We start from the raw sequence: 20,057 nt of genomic DNA on the forward strand, positions 1-20,057 counted from the left end.
GAGAAGCAATGTTCCACCACTGATTCCCACTTCAACCTGAATTTGTCTAATCTCCTCTTAAATCTGTCCAAGTTGAAGGCTGTTGCTTCATCTTATGGTCATAAATTTCAGCACTGAACTACCTGAAGGACTTTCTCTACACCATGCCTTTTTTCAAATTCCTCCATCATGCCTTCCCTTACTATCTTTTCTAAGATAAAGATTCCTATATATTTAAACCTTTCTAAATATAAAGAGTTGCTTGCCTATTCCTACACCTTTTCTAGTTCCATAATATCCTTTTTGAAGTAGGACAACTACCTACGTCAGACTGTTTACTCCAACTGATCCATGGCTTTAGACAGACACTTTTGCATCACTTCTACCTATGCCATCAGTCACTAAAGATGCCGGGAATCAAACCTGCATAATTTGCACACAATGACTATTATTTTACCAGTGAGTGAGACCTCTTATGGTCCCTTCTTCAAGAATAACAGATTAGCACTAAGCAAGATACACGTTACTATCTTATGAAGCAGAGCTGAACCACTGGCAGCCTGTGATTTGCATGAAATGCTCAAAGCAATTTTATCTGGCCCCTGGCTGGTCTTTCAAATTTTAATCAGGGAATGATGAAAAGCTTTTACCCATAATCTCTCTAATAAGGGCAAGGGAAAAAAGGGGTTTCAAGTTGTATAACATTTTATATCCCCGAATGCGAGCTTACTGTTTCTATGTAAAATGTCAAAGGGACAGATTTGCAGGTGGTCCAGTTCTAACCACCTATGGTTCATGCCTTGGAATTACTCCCTGGTAGAAGCCAATGACTTTATTAGAACTTTATTAAACTTAGTCTGTTCCTACCTACTGACAATGGATATCAGAGAACTGAACAGCATTCTGAGAACAAGTATCTAAGGAACCCACACATGCTTGAGATGACACATAAAGTATCATGGAAGCCAGTCTAGGATAAACCTTGTAGGGAGGACTTACCGGGCAGCTAGAAAGAGGACACAGCTGACTGCAAGATAGGCAAGAAGCATGAAAAGCCAAACAGCTGGGGAGAATGGGTCAAGGAAGGAGAAATACCCCGGTTTGCGTCCCTGTTAAAAAAAAAAAGATAAGAGAGGTTCACTGAAGCATTTCTGAGTTTCCCATTACCAAGCATGGTTCCAAAGAATGTATTGCATTAAATTAGTTTTTCCAAACCTTACCAACTTCTAGGTGTATGTGTGCATACCTCCAAATCATTCATGTCCCCTGGCAGCTACATGGACAAGTCCATGCAATTTTCCTGGCAACCTTTTTTTGGAAATGGTTTGCCCTGGCCTTCTTCTTCCTAGGGCTGAGAGAGTGACTGGCCCAAAGCCACATTCGGCTGGCTTCATTCCCAAGGTGAGACTAGAACTCCCAGGCCCTTGGTTTCTAGTCCAGTGTCTTTAATCACTACACCAAACTGGTTCTCTATGGGTGGACTTAAAGTTGCTGAATTCTCAGCAATGGCCACTGGGGAATTCTTGGAGTTGAAGTCCATACATCTGGAAGTTGCCAGATTGAGAAACACTGCATTAAATATAGCATTACTCTCTGCAACTTTGTCCCCAAGTTCTTGTCTCAGTAGAACTAATGGATGGCATAACATAAGAGATCACCACACTACTCTTCCCAGATGATCAGCTAATCTCCCCGTCTTCCTCCCTCCGCTTTAAGACAGAGTTATACCTACCATGTGTACACGGTACAGGATGCTGATCCCCAAGGTCATGAAGGGCTTGGAGAAGTCGATGACCTTCTCTCGTTCAGCTGTGATGGTAAAGGCGGCCACCGCCAGATCGGCTTTCTGGGGAGCAAGGCACAGTGAATGCCAACCATCACACACAGAGAAGGGCACTTCCCAACTTTGCTGCTCTCTATGTTGCCTTTGGCTGGTTGGAACCAAAGCAAAGAAGCACTGCTAACTTTCAAAGGGAATGGGGTCAATCATAGGTAGTTAACCAAAAAAGTGTCCGTTCAGGGCAGAAGCCGTGCAAACAGGAAGAGAAGGAAGTGAGTTCAGGAGCTCTACTGGGTGAAGTACCACAGATGGGGCACCAGATTCCTCTGAAGTCCTCAGCCAAGTTTGGGAGGGAGAACCTCCAATCAGTTTAGATATTTATCAAATTTATAGACCTACCCTATCCAATTGTCTGTGGGGTGACTGACAACAAAAACAGCCAATCAAAAAATTCCCAGCAAGTATGGCCTGAGAAAATGAATAAAACCAAAATATTCTGGGAAAAGAGTCAGGTATTCCAGACTCGGTTAATGGACAGCAGAATCAGGGTGAACCTCTGGGAAGGGAGGGAGGGAGCTGTTCCAGAGCGTAGGTACCAGGACCAAGAAGACATGCTTCCTGGGACCCATTAGATGGCATTGTTTCAAGGATGGGACCCGGATTATGTCTATTCTGCTGGATCTTGTGGGGCAGGCAGAAACTGTGAGAGAAAGGCAGGTAACCAGGCCCTACAACATGAAGGGCTTTACAGGTCACAACCAGCACCTTGAATTGTACCTGGAAGCTTGTGTGGCAGAGGTGCCATATGGGCATACCGGAGCACATCCATAACTGTCCACATAGCCACATTCTGGGCCAGGTGCACTTCTGAGTGGTCTTCAAGGCAGCCCATGTAGACTGCATTGCAGGAGTCCAAACATGAGGTGGTTAAGCCGTAAGTGACTGTGAGAAGAGACTCCCAGTCCAGGTAGGAGTGCAACTGGCGCACCAGATAAATCTGGATGAAGGACCTTCTGGCTACACTTATACCCCCGAAAATTAGAATGATTAAATATTTTAAAGCTTTGTCCATCACCCATATTTAATATCTGAAAGACTCCTGGGTGGGAGGGGGAGGCACCCTGATTAGTGTTCCCCTTTCACTCTTGTTCTTCATCTATGTATGATGGGCTGGAAAAGACAAGTACTCAGTTGACAACCAGAATTCTTGGTTGCAGTCTCTGGTTAAAGCGGGGTTCCTCAACCGTGGCGACTTGAAGATGTGTGGACTTCAACTCCCAGAATTCCGCAGCCAGCAGGGCTGGCTGGGGAATTCTGGGAGTTGAAGTCCACACATCTTCAAGTCACCAAGGTTGAGGAACCCTGGGTTAAGGCATCCAGAGCTCCAGACGAAGGGAGCCCTTTTTACCAATTAATAAGTCTTCTGATTATTTTAATTGCAGTGATTTGAGCTACCAGATCTTGGCTGCAGAAATCTCAAAAACCACTAGAAAAGTGGCAGAGAGATACAGAAAACTCTCTTTGCTGCTTTCTAGTGGTTGTCTGAACGTCTGAGCCCAAATCTGGTTTAACTAGTACTGAATAAGGGTGAGCCTTTTTGTAGATCGCCTTTTGCTCTATCCTCTGCTGGCCAAACGTGCCTAGAAACTGTTCAGTTGCGTGAAGCCAGGTCTGCCGATCCAGATTCTAGAAGCAGAGATGCCATTTTTTCAAACTCCCTTTTGTGATAAAAAGCAAAAACAAACCAAAATCTGCTCTGCAAGAAAAAGCATCATTGGGAAAATACTCTAGCTAAGCCTGCTAGCAAATAGCTTTCTACCTGCAGGGAGCTGTTATCCTATCTGACCCGCTGTCTCTGTTCTACTATGTACTTATTTACTGTTTTCTGCTGCCTGCACAGAGATGATTTTTCTTCAGGGGAAGGGGAAAAAAGCATTAAGCCCTGAGCTTTCTGAAAAGACCAGAATTGAATGAGAATGCAGAATGACCATGTCCACTTAGCTGCTGGTGCACATGCTGTGATATATTGATCTGCCCCAACCTGCACATCTTCTGATAGGATTCTAACGCTGGTTTCTAAAACCAACTTGCAGAAGCCTTCCGCACACAATTTCCAAGTAAGAACTGTCTGGTTAGTGGATTTTTCTGTAGGGGAAAAAAAAAAAAAAAAGGCTGGGGGGGCTTTTCCTAACAGCCCTACCCTATTGATAAGTTCTCCCACCATGCCAGTCCAAGATCCATTAGGTTCAGGGGCCCCATAGAGTCCATCATCCACCAGTTTGATCTGGAAACGGAACTTCAGGATGTCAGCAAGCTCATGAAGCATGTCCACGCAGAAACCTTCATACTGGGCAGGGCCAGACAGTTCCTGGAAGTTTGCCCGACGCATCACATAGGGGTTCTCCTGTAAGAATTAAAGCCAGGGTATAATATGAGGTAGTCCTCACTTACTGATTGCCTTGTTTAGCAACCATTGTTTTTGAAAACAGAAACAGCTTCGCCACCAATCCTTGCATTTACGTCCATTGTAGCATCCTGTGGTTATGTGATCACCATTTGGGCACTTCACAACTGCTTCCAACAGACAGTATTAATGGAGAATGTGGAAGTGAAATCGCAAGTCACAGTCACGTGATGTCTCACTTAAAGACCACAGTGATTTGCTTAACAACGGAAGCGTCGGTGTAAGTCCAGCACAGTCACATGATTTTTCATGTAGTGACCGCTGACCTTAGCGATGAAGTTCCCAGCCCCAACTGTGGTCGGTAAGCAAGGACTATCTGTAGGGCTTTTGACTGTACAAGGAAGGGCTAGCAGATAACAGGGAACTGTCATTAAGGCCTGATATGTTTTTGACAGGAGAATCCCCCCAAAAGACATAAGAAACACCAAGGGAACTTTGGGGTGTCAGAGGCTGCATTTAATGTCTCCAAGATGGCATCAAGGGTTGCACTGGGGTGGATGATGGTGCAAAGTGGTGAGAGCACACCACATAAAGACAAAGCTGGGATTTTTATTTGTCCCTCTTTTTTAACCACAAAACACAACAATTGCATTGTGTTTTTCACTTCAAAAAGATGGGAAGTGTGAAGCTAATTAGCAGCATTCCCATGGGGTGGTTGGAGGAAGCTTCTTCCAGGGCCTCACTAAGTAGTTTGGGGCTATAGGTTTCCCATCTCCGCATAAGACCAACGACTATGTCAGTCAAAAAGTAGGAAATCTTTTTCATTGTTAGGAGTCTGGGGCTATAGGTCGGAGGCAACGGGTGGAGTTGCAGCAGAAAGTGAGTGGGGTTTCCCTTGCTTTCTGCCATCCCTTCTCTCTTTCTCTCTCACTCTCTCTCTCTCTCTTCCCCTTCCCATTCAACAGCCTACTAGAGGACGTATCAATGGTTTTGCCCAGAAATCTGCACTGACCACTTGCAGAGGACTTCTGAAATTAGCTCAAGGGCTACTAGTTCCTGCTTCTATTCTGTCCTCATTATTCTGCTGAAGGTTTCTTAGAGGACCCAGCCGTATCCCTCCAGAAGTTCAAGAACAACACATCATCACAACACAACAATCTTCCCCTTTTGTTTCTCTGTACCCACTCATCTTTAGAAGGACAGCCACCTCTTTTGTGCATGAAAATCACAGTTGCAATCACGGCTCTTCACTAATTTGCCCCATTCTTTTTCCCTCCTCAACTGGAGCAAGCTTGTCATCAGACCATTGTAGGGAAGCACGTGCCATATATTAATTACTGTTTACCAGCCCCCCCATCTTCAACCTAAGATGATCCAGAAGAGTTTCTCCATTTCAAGCAGCCATTTCAGCCATTTCTTGGAAGTGAAGGACTATTCCAAACTGGAGGACGCATTCACCTTCCATGATCATCTTTCTTTACAAAAATAAAAGCAGAAACAACCAACCAAAAACACCCCCATTACATCTCAACCTCTCTAGACCATCCTTCCTTCTCTTTGCCCAGAAAGCACAGGAATGGCTTGATATCTTGCAAGACAGAGCCTGCTCCATTGATTTCTCCAAGAAAAGACTGACCAACTGCCAACTCAAGCTTTTTCTCTTTCTTGCTGTGACAAGAAAAAGAGATGGAATGTGTTTTAAAACACTGAAAGAAGAGAAATAAAGATGGTAGAATAGGGGTAGGAGACCAGCAACCCATACCTTTGGCCAAACTTCAAAAGCCCTCTGCAAGGAACCAACTGAGAGTTTTTGTAAAAATCATCTGTTCCTTCTTCAGTAGTCCACAATGGTCTTGAGAAAGAGGAAGGCTGAGAAGGAAACTCAAAAGAACCCCACCTTGATTTTGTTTGGTATAAGACGGGACAGAGAGGAACTTGAACAGGCTTTCAAGATTCTGCTTCTCTACCTTATTACAATAAAGAACATTCCTGGAATCCCCGCCATGCCTGTTTCTTGACCGGGCCTCCTCAAAGGGCTGACAAGAGTTGAATCTAGCAACATTGAAGGCAGGTGGGCTACATTCAGTTTAGGAATTTATGATGCCTTGACTGAGCAGAAAAGAGGAAATTTCAGCTGTAGGAGGAACTCCCTTGTCTCCACATCTCTAGGGGCCCGGTCATCCTTTCCATCCTTGGTTGACTTGAACGTAGTCACCCAAGCAACTATTTAAATCCTGCTTTTAAAGAGACGGGGAGAAACCACCAAGAATAAGGCAAGGAGTGCACTTACCAAGATGGTGGTGACCACCAGAGTCTTGTTGGCAAGGCTCTCTGAGACATTGATGTCCAGAGTTGTGGCATTCATTGCAAGAGTTCTGTTGGAGTACCATACCCCAATCTATAGAGAAGGAAGCCTGGGTTATAGGTTCTTGCTAGATTTATCCTGTATATGTGAGCGCATAAGAAGGAAGACAATGACTGTTTCCAATTGGGTAAACAGAAACTCCTTATTTTGGAATGGAGTGGGTTCATTCTGGAACATCATTTTGCCTGCAGAAAGCTTAATTACTGAAACTGAGGCACTGTATACATTTCATAAACAAATAAACAGATATTTCTCTGCATAATAGCTCTTAGTGCATTTATTTATTGGCTTACTAACTTTTTATTCCCATCCCTCAAAGCAGTATTTTCCCAGGATAGCTGACAATTATTTTAAAGTCATACATTTTCAACTAAAAAGAGAGCTAAAGTACATGCATTTAAGCTATCATAAGCAGAAAGAAACAACAGAAATAAAATTAAGAAGTTCCACTGCAGCATAAAAGCTAACCTGAAAATATTTAAAGTCTTACTCAGACATAAGTCTCATTGAAAACAATGGTCCTTATTTATTAGCAGACACAAAACCTTCCACTCCACAAGGCTGAGCCATTATATTTTAGGACATTATTAAGCAGGGTTTAAAGCAGTGTTTCTCAACCTTGGGAAGTTTAAGATGGGTGGACTTCATGCTGGCTGGGGAATTCTGGGAGTTGAAGTCCACCCATCTTAAACTTCCCAAGGTTGAGAAACACTGGTCTAAAGAGCCACACAGGCATAATCTTCTTTGCATAAACAGGATGTCCTTAGCTCAGGCTACAGACTCCTTACCTCCCGATGTCCATGACGCGCTTTTTCCAGGATTCTCAAGGTATAATTGGTTCTTTGACCCTTGCTGTTGAATTCCACATGTCCCGTCAGCCCATCATACTCTACCTAGCCAGGGATGGAGAGACAGATGAATGGGATGGAAATGAAACAAGACAGAGAGAACACAGGAGAATGAGAGTGAGGCATGGCCCAAATTGGAGTATAAGTTGTAATCAGCTTGAGAGGGGAACTCTGGATCTCTGCATCTCCCAAATTAGGGATGGGACTACCCAATGTTGTGCCATAGAAATGGGTTAAAAAAATAGCCATTTTCAGTGGGGGCTTTGAGGGGGCTTTTTTCTCCCCAAAAATGGGAAATCGGGGGGGGGAGGCTCTGAGAGGCACCGTCCCATTTTCAATTTTAAACTCCCAAGTATAAGGAGTTTGCCCGCCATACTGACTGAATAGTTCAGCTTATTAAAATAGACTTTCTCTCCTTACTCACTGGCTAAGATTGTAATAATGTCACAGAATATGAGCAAACATTCCCATTCTTATTGGTCAGACAGAAACAAGGGAAAGACGGTCCCATAGGTAAGCAGGAGCCTACCCGTGAAGGGCTTAATCAGTGATGACCAACAACTTGAATTGCTCCTGGAAGCTCACCAGTCACCAGTGCAGCCCATACAGCAGTGGTGCTTTATGGGAAAGCTACTTATGCAGCTGAATTCTGGACCAGTTGTAGCTTCCAAGTAATCTTCAATAATAGCCCCATGTAGAGCACATTACAAACTGGAGGTGACTAGGATATGACTGTGAGATGGGCCTTCTGATCCAGGAATGGATGCAATTGGTGCACAAGATGGACTGTGCAAAGGCCCTCCTTGCCATGGCTGACACCTGCTTGTTAAGCAGGAGCTGAGAGTCTGGAGGAGCCCAAATTATGTACCAGTTCTACCTGGGGCAGTCCCATTCTGTTGGGAACTGAAGATGGTTAAGTGCTTCAACTTAAGAAGGTCCTTGAAACTGGCAGGTCCTTGAAACCTAGTCTTGCCAGGGTTGAGCCTAACCTTGTTCCTTCCCATCCAAATCCTTATGACCTCCAGGCACCACGCAGAACCTCTGCAGCATCACTTTTTGGCCCAGATTGATGTATAAAGCTGGGCATCATCCACAGAGTGAGATACCTGAACCCATGCCAGCAGATGACCTTACCCTGTAGATTTTAAATAAAAGTAGGGAGAGCATTGGGTCCTGTGGGACCTGAAGAGGTCTGGGTCTTGGGCTGGATCCCTTCCCACCTATCAATACTCACTGAACAGGTCCCAAAGATGGAGAAGAACCACTACAAAACAGTGCCCCTGACTACCAACGCCCAGAGACGCTTCAGAAAGATGCCATGATTGATGATACTGACCACCAAGAGACCTGACAGGACCAGGAGGGTCAGACCACCCCTATTTTGGTCCCACCAAAGGTCACTCACAAGCACAATCAATGCTATCTCTGTGCTGTACCCAGATTATAATAATGGATGGTGAAAATGCAGACACTTGGTTGATAATCTTTAGAGGTTGGCAATCTGTGTTTTGGCTGTGTTTGCATAACACAGCTAACAGAATCAGTAGCTAGATTCACCCAAGATGCTAAATTTGGATAGTTTTAACTTTGGTGACTGAGTTGTACAAATCCAGTTTGTTTTGTAAATTTGTAAATATAGTGTTACGAGATCAGAAAATTCAGGGGCCACATTTCTCTTAGGGAACCTGGAGGCAGTTTCCATATTTGCTCCAACTGAGAACATCTGACCTTTGTTAGGGCAAATCTAACCAACACAGGCATCGACAGTAGTCAGGACACTCACACAATCATGCGAAATATTTGCATGTTTTGTTAATTTTTTAAAAGGGGGGGGCTCATTCTAGGAGAAGCCAGGTCTCACCATGCGCAAGTAGTTCATGAGGCTGGTCCCATGCTGCCAGATGTTAGCTGATGTGCAAGCCAGGGGTTTAACCCCAATCTCCTGGCTACGGTTCAGCTCCCGCACTGCACTTACGACCACGTGGACCGCGTCAAACATGAGTGCTGCTGACAGCTGGAGGGGAACAAAAATAATTCCGTTGCTGCTAATTCTGGCATTCGGCTGGGGGGGGGGGGCACGGACGGGGCACCCCCTTGCTCTCCTGCTCCTCCAGAGCTATTCTTGCTTTTGCTACCACACTGAAACATCTGTGCAGTTGCAGAACAGGAGGCGGGTTGGCTGAGTCAGATAGTGAATGTGAATATGCACCACAAGGCTGAAATCAACACAATCTCAAACAATCTCAACATTGGGGGGAGTGCTTATCCTGAAGCCCAGCTTAACAGAAATAATTTTATTAGGGAAGCAGTTAGGAATCTACGCCTCCTCAATTGTCTTCAGCTGCCTTCGTCAACCCAACATCCTTCAGATGTTAAAACTGCCAGACAACATTCCTTCCAACTGTTAGAATTGCCAGCCAATGTCAGAAATGAAGACCACACACATCTGAAAGGCATAAGGTGGGGACGACTCTTCCAATGAATGTCCCTGCAAATAAGCCCTTGGTTATTTACTATGTCATATTAACCTCCATCGTCAAGAAACCAGGCACGGTTTTACCAATTTAGAATTGTTTGCTCTCCCTTCCCTTCTCGCCCTGTTAATGAACTATAAATTATGACATTTGATGGATAGAGCAAAGCTCACTCAAACCTCAGTTCAATGCAAAACAGAGGCTTTTTAATTTTTTACAGGCTTTTTAATCTGCCTACCAAGCTCATTAAACAATATTATAGGCTCAATTGATCTCAATATATGAAGAGGCTGCCTGCCTAGAAACAGAGTTAGGGAGGTTTGAGGCAAACGATCCTATTGTCCTTTGGGCAGAATTGATGTTGGGCTCCCAAACAGACATTTAGAAAAGTGGGTTCTTTTCTATCAAAATAAATAGTGGTATTGTCGCCAGCAAGTGGTAAGGAAGGGGACAGACCCATTGCAGATCTGCAAACATTCCTTTCTAAAGCCCCTGAAGGTCACAATTCCCCAAAGATACGTGATGGTGGATATTCATTTACCCCTAAACATGACAAATATGTGGAAGAACCCAAAAAGAGTCTTGTCACTCTCTATGATTGCTGTCCTGTAGCTCCATCTGCAAGAAGAGATGCACCACCTTTTAAAATCCTGTTGTCATTATTTATCTGGATCACCCCTCCCACACATGCACCCATATAGCAATCTCTCCTTCCTTGCACTGGGTTGCCCCACTTACCGCCGGTCCTGGGTAAGGATTGAGTTCACAGTTCTCCCGCCAAGACATGTTGAGGCTACGGACAAATTCCATGTAGAAAGGGTGGCTGGTGTTAAACATGGAGAAGCCCAGAACATTGGAATGCTCATCCATGATCCCATCCAAGTGCAAGATTGGAAAATCCTGGAAGGATTGTGAACATATTAGTGGATCCTTCCTCTTTAGCATACATTCGAAAAGGTGCAACTGACGTCAACCTGGGAAAAGGCTATAGAAGAGAGACCCCCAAAGAATAGGCAGAGGAAGCATGGAAGAACCTGGAGATCAAATCAGCACCATGATGTCATTCTGTTTATTACACAATTCCTGATTCATCAGGATCACTCCAGGAAGGAAAGTGATGTCAACGCAGCAACAGAAAGGGGAAACAATTGCAAAACAATCAAACAAATAAACTGCTTGGAGTCCCTCCAGATTAAGGTGGAGATATTCCATAAATAAAATAAATATAAATAAGTGTCCCCTTATCTTAATGGATAAGAATACTGGTGAAAATGTAATCAGAATAAATGGAAAACGTTAGTTTTACATTACACCAACGATATCTAGACCTGGTATAACATTTAATTGATCTATAATGTAACACCTGGTAAGTGGAAGTGTTTCAGACAGCCCCGTCCTGACCACATATGCATTCTGGGAATACCTGAAAATTAAAATAAATTGATGCTCCATGTTACTTTATATTGAGCAAATCACAACAAGGTGTGAAGTCCAAGATGATCCTCTGAGAATTTTGTTCCAACATGTGAAAGGATGACTAGATAACAGTGATATAAAAATGGTTGGCAATCTGCTTACAGCTTCCAGATGAAATTCATTTCATTTTTAACAGGGCTCAACAATCCATGTTTTGATTCCACCAGAAGAGGCTGGAGATGGATTGCCCCCACCTAGGGGTAATTCAAAATCGCAGCCTATAAGAAAATAACAGTTTGGGATGTAATCAGACCTGACCCTCCATCTGCTGCATCTGACTTGAGATGGTCTCATCCCGGCAACTCCCCAGATGTTTCTCAGTGTAAATCCGCTCCATTTGGTGGGAGCAACCAGCTAAGTTTGCCTTCTCCCTACAGACAGTTGTTGGCCTATCCCAGTGTGTCTCAACCTTGGCAACTTGAAGACAACTGGAGAGAAAAAAGGCCTTTGTCTTTACTTGATTTATTTTTACACTTGAAACCATTATGAAGATACATACAATAGATTTGCTAGAGGAAACTGAATCATGGGAGAATGTTGGTTAAAAATGGATGGCATTCAGAATGGTTTGGACCCAGATTTTAGGTTTAGAGCAATTCTAAATGGGGTTAGGGAAATGCCAGCGAGAGGGTACTTCCATCTCATTCGATCCCATCCTTGGACACCTATTCCAGGAAACCAGCTTCACTCTGCCCTGCCACTATCCCATTCCTGCTTACCTGGGTGTAAACATCATTTACATCAGTGGGATTTCTGTATAACAGCTGATGGTTACATAGTTTTCCTCTTCTTCACACCTATTAATATTTGTGCATTTATCATCAATAAGTCTATCATCCTTTATCTAGGTTAGCTTTAATAACTACGGTAGGTACTATTCTGGGCAATAACATGAAAAAACAGTACTATGAATGGTGCATAATTTCTTTCAATATATCAGTAGGTTATAGCAGTTCTATATCTTTGTGTCATTTCATAATAATCAGTTGCCATAATAAAAATAATAAAAATAAACCTGCAAAAAATAAAATAAACTCCAATAAAGGACATCAGAGAGATGGCAGCATTTTAAGTCCTCTGAAAGGCCAAATCATCCTCAAGTGACAATACAACTTCAGATGTTGAATATCTCCATTGCTTACAGCTAAAAATATTTTTCTTTCCCCGACAAATGAAAACATAAAATACTTTTTCACTCTATGGCATGAATTTGGTAAGATCTTCAGGGGTCAAATAAAAGTAATTGGCTAGACCAGTGTTTTTCAATCTTGGCAACCTGAAGATGTGTGGACTTCAACTTCCAGAATTCCCCAGCCAGCCAAGCTGGCTGGGGAATTCTGGGAGTTGAAGTCCACACATCTTCAGGTTGCCAAGGTTGAGAAACACTGGGATAGGCCAACAACTGTCTGTAGGGAGAAGGCAAACTTAGCTGGTTGCTCCCACCAAATGGAGCTGATTTACACTGAGAAACATCTAGGGAGTTGCCGGGATGAGACCATCTCAAGTCAGATACAGCAGATGGAGGGTCAGGTCTGATTACATCCCAAACTATTATTTTCTTATAGACTGTGATTTTGAATTGCCCCTAGGTGGGGGCAATCCATCTCCAGCCTCATCTGGTGGAATCAAAACATGGATTGTTGGGCCCTGTTAAAAATCATGGGAGGGGATGGTCCTTTTGCCGAAACATGGTGCACTTAAATGTTGGTAATACATTCATGGAGGCCTCTAAGGGCCACCCCCCAAAATGCAGGCAGCCTGTGATTTGCCCATAAGGGCTTGAAAGAGGCGTGCAAAATGCTTCATGAGAAAAAAATACAGGAGGAGGAACATGTAATGGTCTGAGGGAATGACCTTGTGAGACAGGAGGGAGAGCTGCAGGCTAGGCACCCAGCAGGTAAAAGATATCTCAGCCCACAGAAGGAGGGAAAGCATGGGAAATGTTTCAGAAGGGACCCTCCCCAGTTTTCCGGAGAGTAAAAGGAAAGGAGGGGAGGAATACTTTCAGCCTTGCAAGATTCTGTTACTGTAATTTTACAATAAAGATAGAGCTAGTACTAGGTTATGCTTCTGGCCTGAACTACCTCGCAGGGCTAACAGGACAGGAGGGAGGGGACAAGATACCATCATATAGGCTTTCTGTGAAGCAGTTCTACGCTGGAAGAGAAAAAAAGTGGGCTGTCTCCACATGGCGAAGGGTGACAGAGAAAGAAAGCTGAAGATGTACGAGAGTTTTTTGGGGGGGAGGGGGAGTCACTTTGCAACAGTGGAACGTTTAATTAATAAATGAAAGAATCATCTTGCTCAGGATTCAAATTATTTAGGCTCCCAAGCAACTGATGGGAGCTTCCCCATTTTTACAATACTGATTTTAATTTGGGCTCTTGATTTTAACTGCATCAGTTCTACAGGTTAGTTTGCATGCTTTCGTTGTTGTAAGCCGCCTGGAATGTTTGCCGAAATAGGAAGTAAATCTCAAAAAATGAACACCTAAGAAAAGGAGTCTCCACCATCCCTTTCGGCTGCTTCACCAGCCAGGAAGCCACAAAAGAATATTTTAAAGGCATTTTTTTTTTTATGTTGCTTTTTTTCTGCACTAGGAGAAGTGGTAGACAATAAATCCTGAGGCAGGAAGGGAAAGAAGGAAGGAGAATTTAAAACACTGCCCACACTCGTGAGCAGAACCAAATTTCGCATCCAAATCGATGGCTGCAACCCAAATAATAAAGGGTCTGTATTTGCAAGCATAAGGAGATTGTAATGGTATGTGGGTATGACCTTGGGAGACCGGGCCAAGAGACGCTGCAAAGGGAATGGTCAGATAAGAGACGGCACAGCCCGCAGCTGGACAGTGGGTGGGGCAAGAAGCTCAGAAGGGACCCTCCCTAGTTTCTCAGGGTGTAAAGCAGACAGGGAAAGATTAGTACTTTCAGACTTGCAAGATTCTGTTAATATAGCCTTCCCACAAAGTAGAATTAGCTCATCTAGTCGTGTTTTCTGTCCGGTCTCCCTGGTAAGGCTGACAGATATTGCCTTATGGGCGGTCTTATTTTTTGGGCCAGATCTTGATTAAAATTTGGCAAGAGTTCCCAGAAACTGGACAGAAGCATTTACCAAAAGATCTGCTCCTTGTGCTTCTAGTCAACCCACCACCGCTTTCACCTTCAGATGAAAAAAGGGAAAAAATTAAAAAGGGGCACAAACATTAGAAAACCCGGGGCTGCACATCCCATTGCTGTGAAAGGCTGAACCGCATTTTTGATGGGACATAAGGAAACATTACCTACTTTTAGTTGAGGTTCTCCAGGCTTAAGGAGATAAATACTAAAGATCACATTCTTCGAGTGTGGGAGTAATTATAATAGCTATATTTAATTTAACTGTAATTAGGTTTAAATAGAAGCATGAGTTAAATCAGGCTATCTGTCACTGTCCCACACATTTCTTCAACCTGCCCCCCTCCTTTCTCGAGGGTGGATCCCCCATGAGACTCCAGGCTAATCACTGTTGACCTGCTGTGATGGATCATCTTTGCTCACTGTTAATTAATTAATTAATTAATTAGTCATAAAGCATATTAAAGAGATAAGGGCTGCCATTTTCATTGCATCATTTGTAGCTTTGGCCCACTCTGCATCTCAAAGGGAAGCAGAGGACCAAATCAGCTATTAAGACATTGCAAAGTCGGAATAGCATGACTTGTAATCTCTCACTTTCATCCACTTACTTTCATCAAAATGTGTTAACTGTATTTCCAAACATAAAATTAGATACATACACAGAGAGAGAGACACACACACAGAGAGACAGAGAAACTAATACAAACATATAAGGGCATAAATATAATTTAATTCTATTAAGATACTATTACTATTTGTCAGTGCGGATTAAAAAAAACAACCCAATCCCTACCCCTGAAATATAACAACATTTATAAGATAAATGTAAAAGATTACAAGGTCATATGATTTTGCTTTTCAGGGTTTTTTTAAAGCTTTCTTTGGAAAAGGGATAATCTGAAACACATAGGAAAGAAAACAGAATAAATGAAGCTTCAATTTAAAAAAAAATCAGACTTTACATTTCTCTGCATTGCTGATTAGATCAGAAATCGGGTTTTATTTAAATAAATTGGAACTTATTTAAACAGTACAGCATCCCTCCTACACTGCACCAAGCAACTGTGCATTTGTCCACATGTCATAATTCTTGCTGGTTGCTTTCATCTACTTAACAATGCGGGCAACCTTAGCTCCAAGTCACCCATAACTTATATATTCTCCTCTGACATACTGCCCGGAGCGATGAGTCTTGGAAAGTCTTCTAGAGTTGTCTCTTTTGCAATGCTAAGTAGAGCTGTGCAGCACTTCGGATGCAATCCCCAAAGATGCTTAGGAACACACAGGGCACGAACACAGCATCTGTCTGTAACTCCTTAAAGCAACTGCCTCTTTTCCTGGGAAGATCCTACGAAAAGAGGCAGCTGCTTTAAGGAGTTGCCAACAGGTACAACCTACGCACTCTCGAAATTTAACGTGGGCACCGCACAGACTGAATACTGAGGGAGCAGTGAAAAGTAACCATCAATCAACTATCTGTTTAAGGGACTCTATACCATAGGAGATAGTCTAGTATTGAAGCGGGAAGAGGGAAGATGAAACTGAATGGGAAATGAGACCACGCCATGTATCGTGGTGCAATATACTGGTGCATCTACCTAGTTCTTTCTACACTATGCAATGAAAGCATCTATGGCAATTCTCCAGCTGCTGAACTATGGCAATTCTTAGCCACGGAACTAAAAGGGCTGTTGTTGAACCTGGAGTCAGGGTTAGCCAAGGACATATTGCTGCCCTTGGCAAAGAAGATGTTAATATGGGTCCAGAAGCGAAGTAGATCAGCAGTTGATTTTTTTGTCAATCCTGATGATGGGCCAAGTCCTACATCCTATGGGAGATCGCCATGTTCCCTTAGGTCAGTGTTGTCCAAACTTGGCCACTTTAAGATGAGTGGACTTAACTCCCAGAATTCCCCAGCTGGCTGGGGAATTCTGGGAGTTGAAGTCCACTCATCTTAAAGAGGCCAAGTTTGGACAACACTGCCTTAGGTGATAGGCTGTTTGATATACAGCCATCTCCTCTAATGCCTTGTTGCATCTCAACACCTCCCACCTAAGAATACTTCACTTTATTTAATAGTGAGATCAGACCAGCCAGGGCTCTTCTGCATAGAAACCATGAATCCTAGCTCCTCCTCAGTGTCAAAGATGGGATCAATACAGGGTTGTATATACACAAACAGAGACTCCTTCCACAAACTCAACTTTGTCACAATACTAACCATGGTAGTCAGGATGTACTTGTAGAAGGCAGATGTCATCCCCAACTCTGAAGCCTGGAAGAAAGGCAATTCACAAGAATCATCAACGGGAGGGTCTCAATTGCTTGACAAACTTGCAATGGCTGGCCAACAAGAACACAAGAAAATGTGCTGAGCCTTTGAGAAATTTGACAAGGATGATGGGTGGGTTCTAAAACTGGCAAGGTCACAAGTTGTTGGACTGGTCTGGACTGACTTACACTCATTTCCAGTTGTTTTAAAAATAACCAGGTGAGTAAAATTTTTATGTATTTCAGGCTAATGCCATATAGGTACGAAAATGTTTATACCTTAGTCCTCCTAAACAATACCAACCTTGCAACAGATGATATTTCCAGTGGTGTCTACCATAGAAAAAGTCCAAATCAGGAAGTACGTGCACACACACACCATCTTTTGGATGTGCTTGTGATGTCAAACCACAAATGGGGCAGGGCTTGCCTCACAATGCTCCAGCCTTGCGCTTTCCAATTTTGACCCCCCCGCTACCAAAGACGCCACTGGATATTTCAACTTGGGTAGTTTAACAAGAGGAAAAATCTCCAGTTTATCTGTATATGATCCCAGCAGCAAATTTACTAAGGTTGATTTACTTCCATTTTTGACAGCCCTCTGGATTTCAGAGTGGAGCTGCTTTGTATATATTTGTTAAAATCCCCACGCTGATTTGTTTATACTTACTGACTGCCTTGTTTAGCAGCCATTCAAAGTTACAACAGTGCAAAAAAATAACTTTGCGATCAATCCTCACATTTATGACTGTCGCAGGGTCCCACGGTCACGTGATTGCCATCTGCGTGTTTCGCAACTGGCTTGTGACAAGCAGAGTTACTAGAGAAGGTGGAAGTAAAATCGTAACTCGTGGTCACATGATTTTTTGCTTAGCGACTGGGGTGCTTAGCAACCAAGTTGCTGGTCCCAATTGTGGTCGCTAAGCGAGGACTACCTGTATTAGGGTTATAACTATGAACAGATGACTAGTTCCGATTTATGTTGGAAACTATTGGAGGGTTTTTTGTTCTTCCACATGTGTTCTTCGCCCACATTATTTTTTTAAAAAAACTTATCTATTACTATACCAATTACTTTGAAAGGTGATTAATGAAAAAATGCCAGCGGAAGGGGAAAAACCACCCATAGCTTTCCCATAGGCAACTCTGCAAACAGTGGAGGGCTGTGATGGCCCCCTCCCACCCATCAAGCATTATACATAGTCCTCGACTTATGACCACAATTGGGACCGGAACTTCCGTTGCTAAGCAGTGGTCATTAAGTGAGTCACACCCAATTTTATGACTTTTTTTGCCGTAGTCATTAAGCAGATCTGGCTTTCCCCATTGACTTTGTTTGTTGGAAGCCCCCTGGGAAGGTCACAAATGGCAATCATGTGACCCCGGAATGCTGCAACCATCATAAATACATGCCAGTTGCCAAGTGCCCGAATTTTGATCATGTGATCACAGGTATGCTGCAGTGGTCGTAAGTGCAAGGATTGGTTGTAAGTCATTTTTTTTCAGGGCCATCATAACTTTGAATGGTCGTTAAACAAATGGTTGTAAGTCGAGGACTACCTGTATTTCCAAGGAAATGTCGAAGATGTGAGCATATTCCAAAGAGGCAGTCACAATAGTCCAATAGTTTGGGGGCAAGCCAAGAGAGACCTTCACCCATTCCTAATCAAGGGATGCAGTTATGACTCCCCAAATACACAAAGGATTGTCCGGATCCATGCAACTCTAGTCTTCCCAGAACAGAGTCCATGTACAGGTCCAGCAACACTAGGCTGGTAATACTGAGAGACTTCTGACCCATCTGACAGAACATCATGGTGCAAATTAAGTTGCTTTCTCTGCCCTTGATGGCCAGGCTAGAAACTAAAACTTTGTGTCTCTGCCACAGTTTGGCCCTGCCAGCCTCTCTCACCTTCTTCAGGATGAGGTAAGAGATGGAAGCATTGGCATCAATAATAATGGTTGAAATCTTGTCGTCTCGGATCTCCTTGAGCAGCGGCGTGGGATCATTGGTGTCATCCAACATCCGGATCGACAGGGTTTCCTTGGAGATGAGGAACTGGCGCACTAATTCCTCCAGTCTCAACAGGCCTGATGGGTGGAAAAGGAACAGCAGGTTATGCCAACTTTGTCTTCAAGCCAGACTCCAGTCCTGTGGTCTGGCTTCAAGGTTTGCAACTTGGCCCTGGAGTCATTCAATCAGAACATAAAAGCTTTTGCACTGAAATAAACACTTCTCTTGTTTAATAACTTGAGTCTATTAACTGAATCCAAGATGTTCTTTGCCTTCTGCTTTTTGGAAGACTGTGGATATCAAAACATGGTGGTGGCTTGAACCTCACAAGGGGTTTCCCTGTGCCCCGTCTGCCAAGAGTCAACTTTGAAGGAAGAAACATTTTATTTTTTTTTGCATCTGCTCACCCTAGACTAGAGACAACTAGACGTAATACTAAATTGATTTTTGCATTTAACATGTCTGCTTTTTTCAAAATCCAAAATTACAGCCACAGGGAGGTGTTGATAATTATCAGGAGCCCAGCAGGCTGATAGGAGAGATACAATTTTCACTACTGCAGTCCTGAATAAAATTGCTCCAATTTTAGCTGAAGGACTGGTATTATTAACACCATTCTGTCCCTCTCCTGGCTGCTATAATTTTAATAAACATGATCTTTGCTCACCCCTACATCACCAGCCATCACTATTTGCATGTTTTTATGTGCAGCTTGTTAATTTATCTAGTTTGATTTCTAATGCAGATTTAACTACCTGTATCTCAACCTTCCCAAACTGGTACTCTTCAGATTACAATTCCCATCAATTGCAAAGGCCAAATTGGTGACTAGCTCTGAAAGCAGCTTACCCTGTCTGATACTCCACCTAAACTCAAAGGAAAAAGAGGGTCTCATCCTGCTAGTTTTCTGGGAACTAATGGGGGGGGGGAGTTAATTTCCTCTCCATTCAGTCCTCACCCCCATACTTTAAAATCACTCAGAGAGAAAAGTCAGAACCCACATGCTTGTTTCAAAGTACTTTCTGCTTTCTTCCGCTCCCCTCCCCAGCAATTTTTCTTCTAGTTCCAGTACTGGCTACATCAAGTCAACACCAGAGTCAGGTTTTATGCTAGCTTTGGCAAACTGAGTACACTTGTACTTGATCAGATGTTTTGTTTCAGGACCCCAAGGGTTAGCCAAGATTATGGCTGGCTGGGGAATTCTGGGAGTTGAAGTCCACACATCTTAAAGTTGTCAAGGTTGAGAAACACTGCCTTAAAATTAGAGCTTTCTCTAGCCTCTGCACCTCTGCACCATGCACTCCTACTGGAGTTCTCAGCAAGATTC

At 43.3% G+C, this 20,057-nt stretch overlaps 1 protein-coding gene across 1 annotated transcript in view; it reads right to left on the reverse strand.

Moving 5' to 3' along the window:
- Positions 1 to 20,057, reverse strand: part of GRIK5 (glutamate ionotropic receptor kainate type subunit 5) — a 34,176-nt gene that overhangs the window by 11,362 nt on the left and 2,757 nt on the right. The window contains exons 5-13 of the mRNA XM_007436514.2: positions 18,629 to 18,807; positions 16,667 to 16,720; positions 10,589 to 10,750; positions 9,238 to 9,390; positions 7,317 to 7,421; positions 6,454 to 6,561; positions 3,960 to 4,163; positions 1,712 to 1,825; positions 979 to 1,088 (exon numbers count right to left, since the gene is read on the reverse strand). Coding sequence (XP_007436576.1) covers positions 979 to 1,088; positions 1,712 to 1,825; positions 3,960 to 4,163; positions 6,454 to 6,561; positions 7,317 to 7,421; positions 9,238 to 9,390; positions 10,589 to 10,750; positions 16,667 to 16,720; positions 18,629 to 18,807 — 1,189 coding nt within the window. The remainder of the gene's footprint in view (positions 1 to 978; positions 1,089 to 1,711; positions 1,826 to 3,959; positions 4,164 to 6,453; positions 6,562 to 7,316; positions 7,422 to 9,237; positions 9,391 to 10,588; positions 10,751 to 16,666; positions 16,721 to 18,628; positions 18,808 to 20,057) is intronic.

The sequence above is a fragment of the Python bivittatus genome, unplaced genomic scaffold (assembly GCF_059951505.1).
Source record: "Python bivittatus isolate LINGU-HERP-01145 unplaced genomic scaffold, Pbiv_v1 ctg000310_np1212, whole genome shotgun sequence".
NCBI lineage: Eukaryota > Metazoa > Chordata > Lepidosauria > Squamata > Pythonidae > Python > Python bivittatus.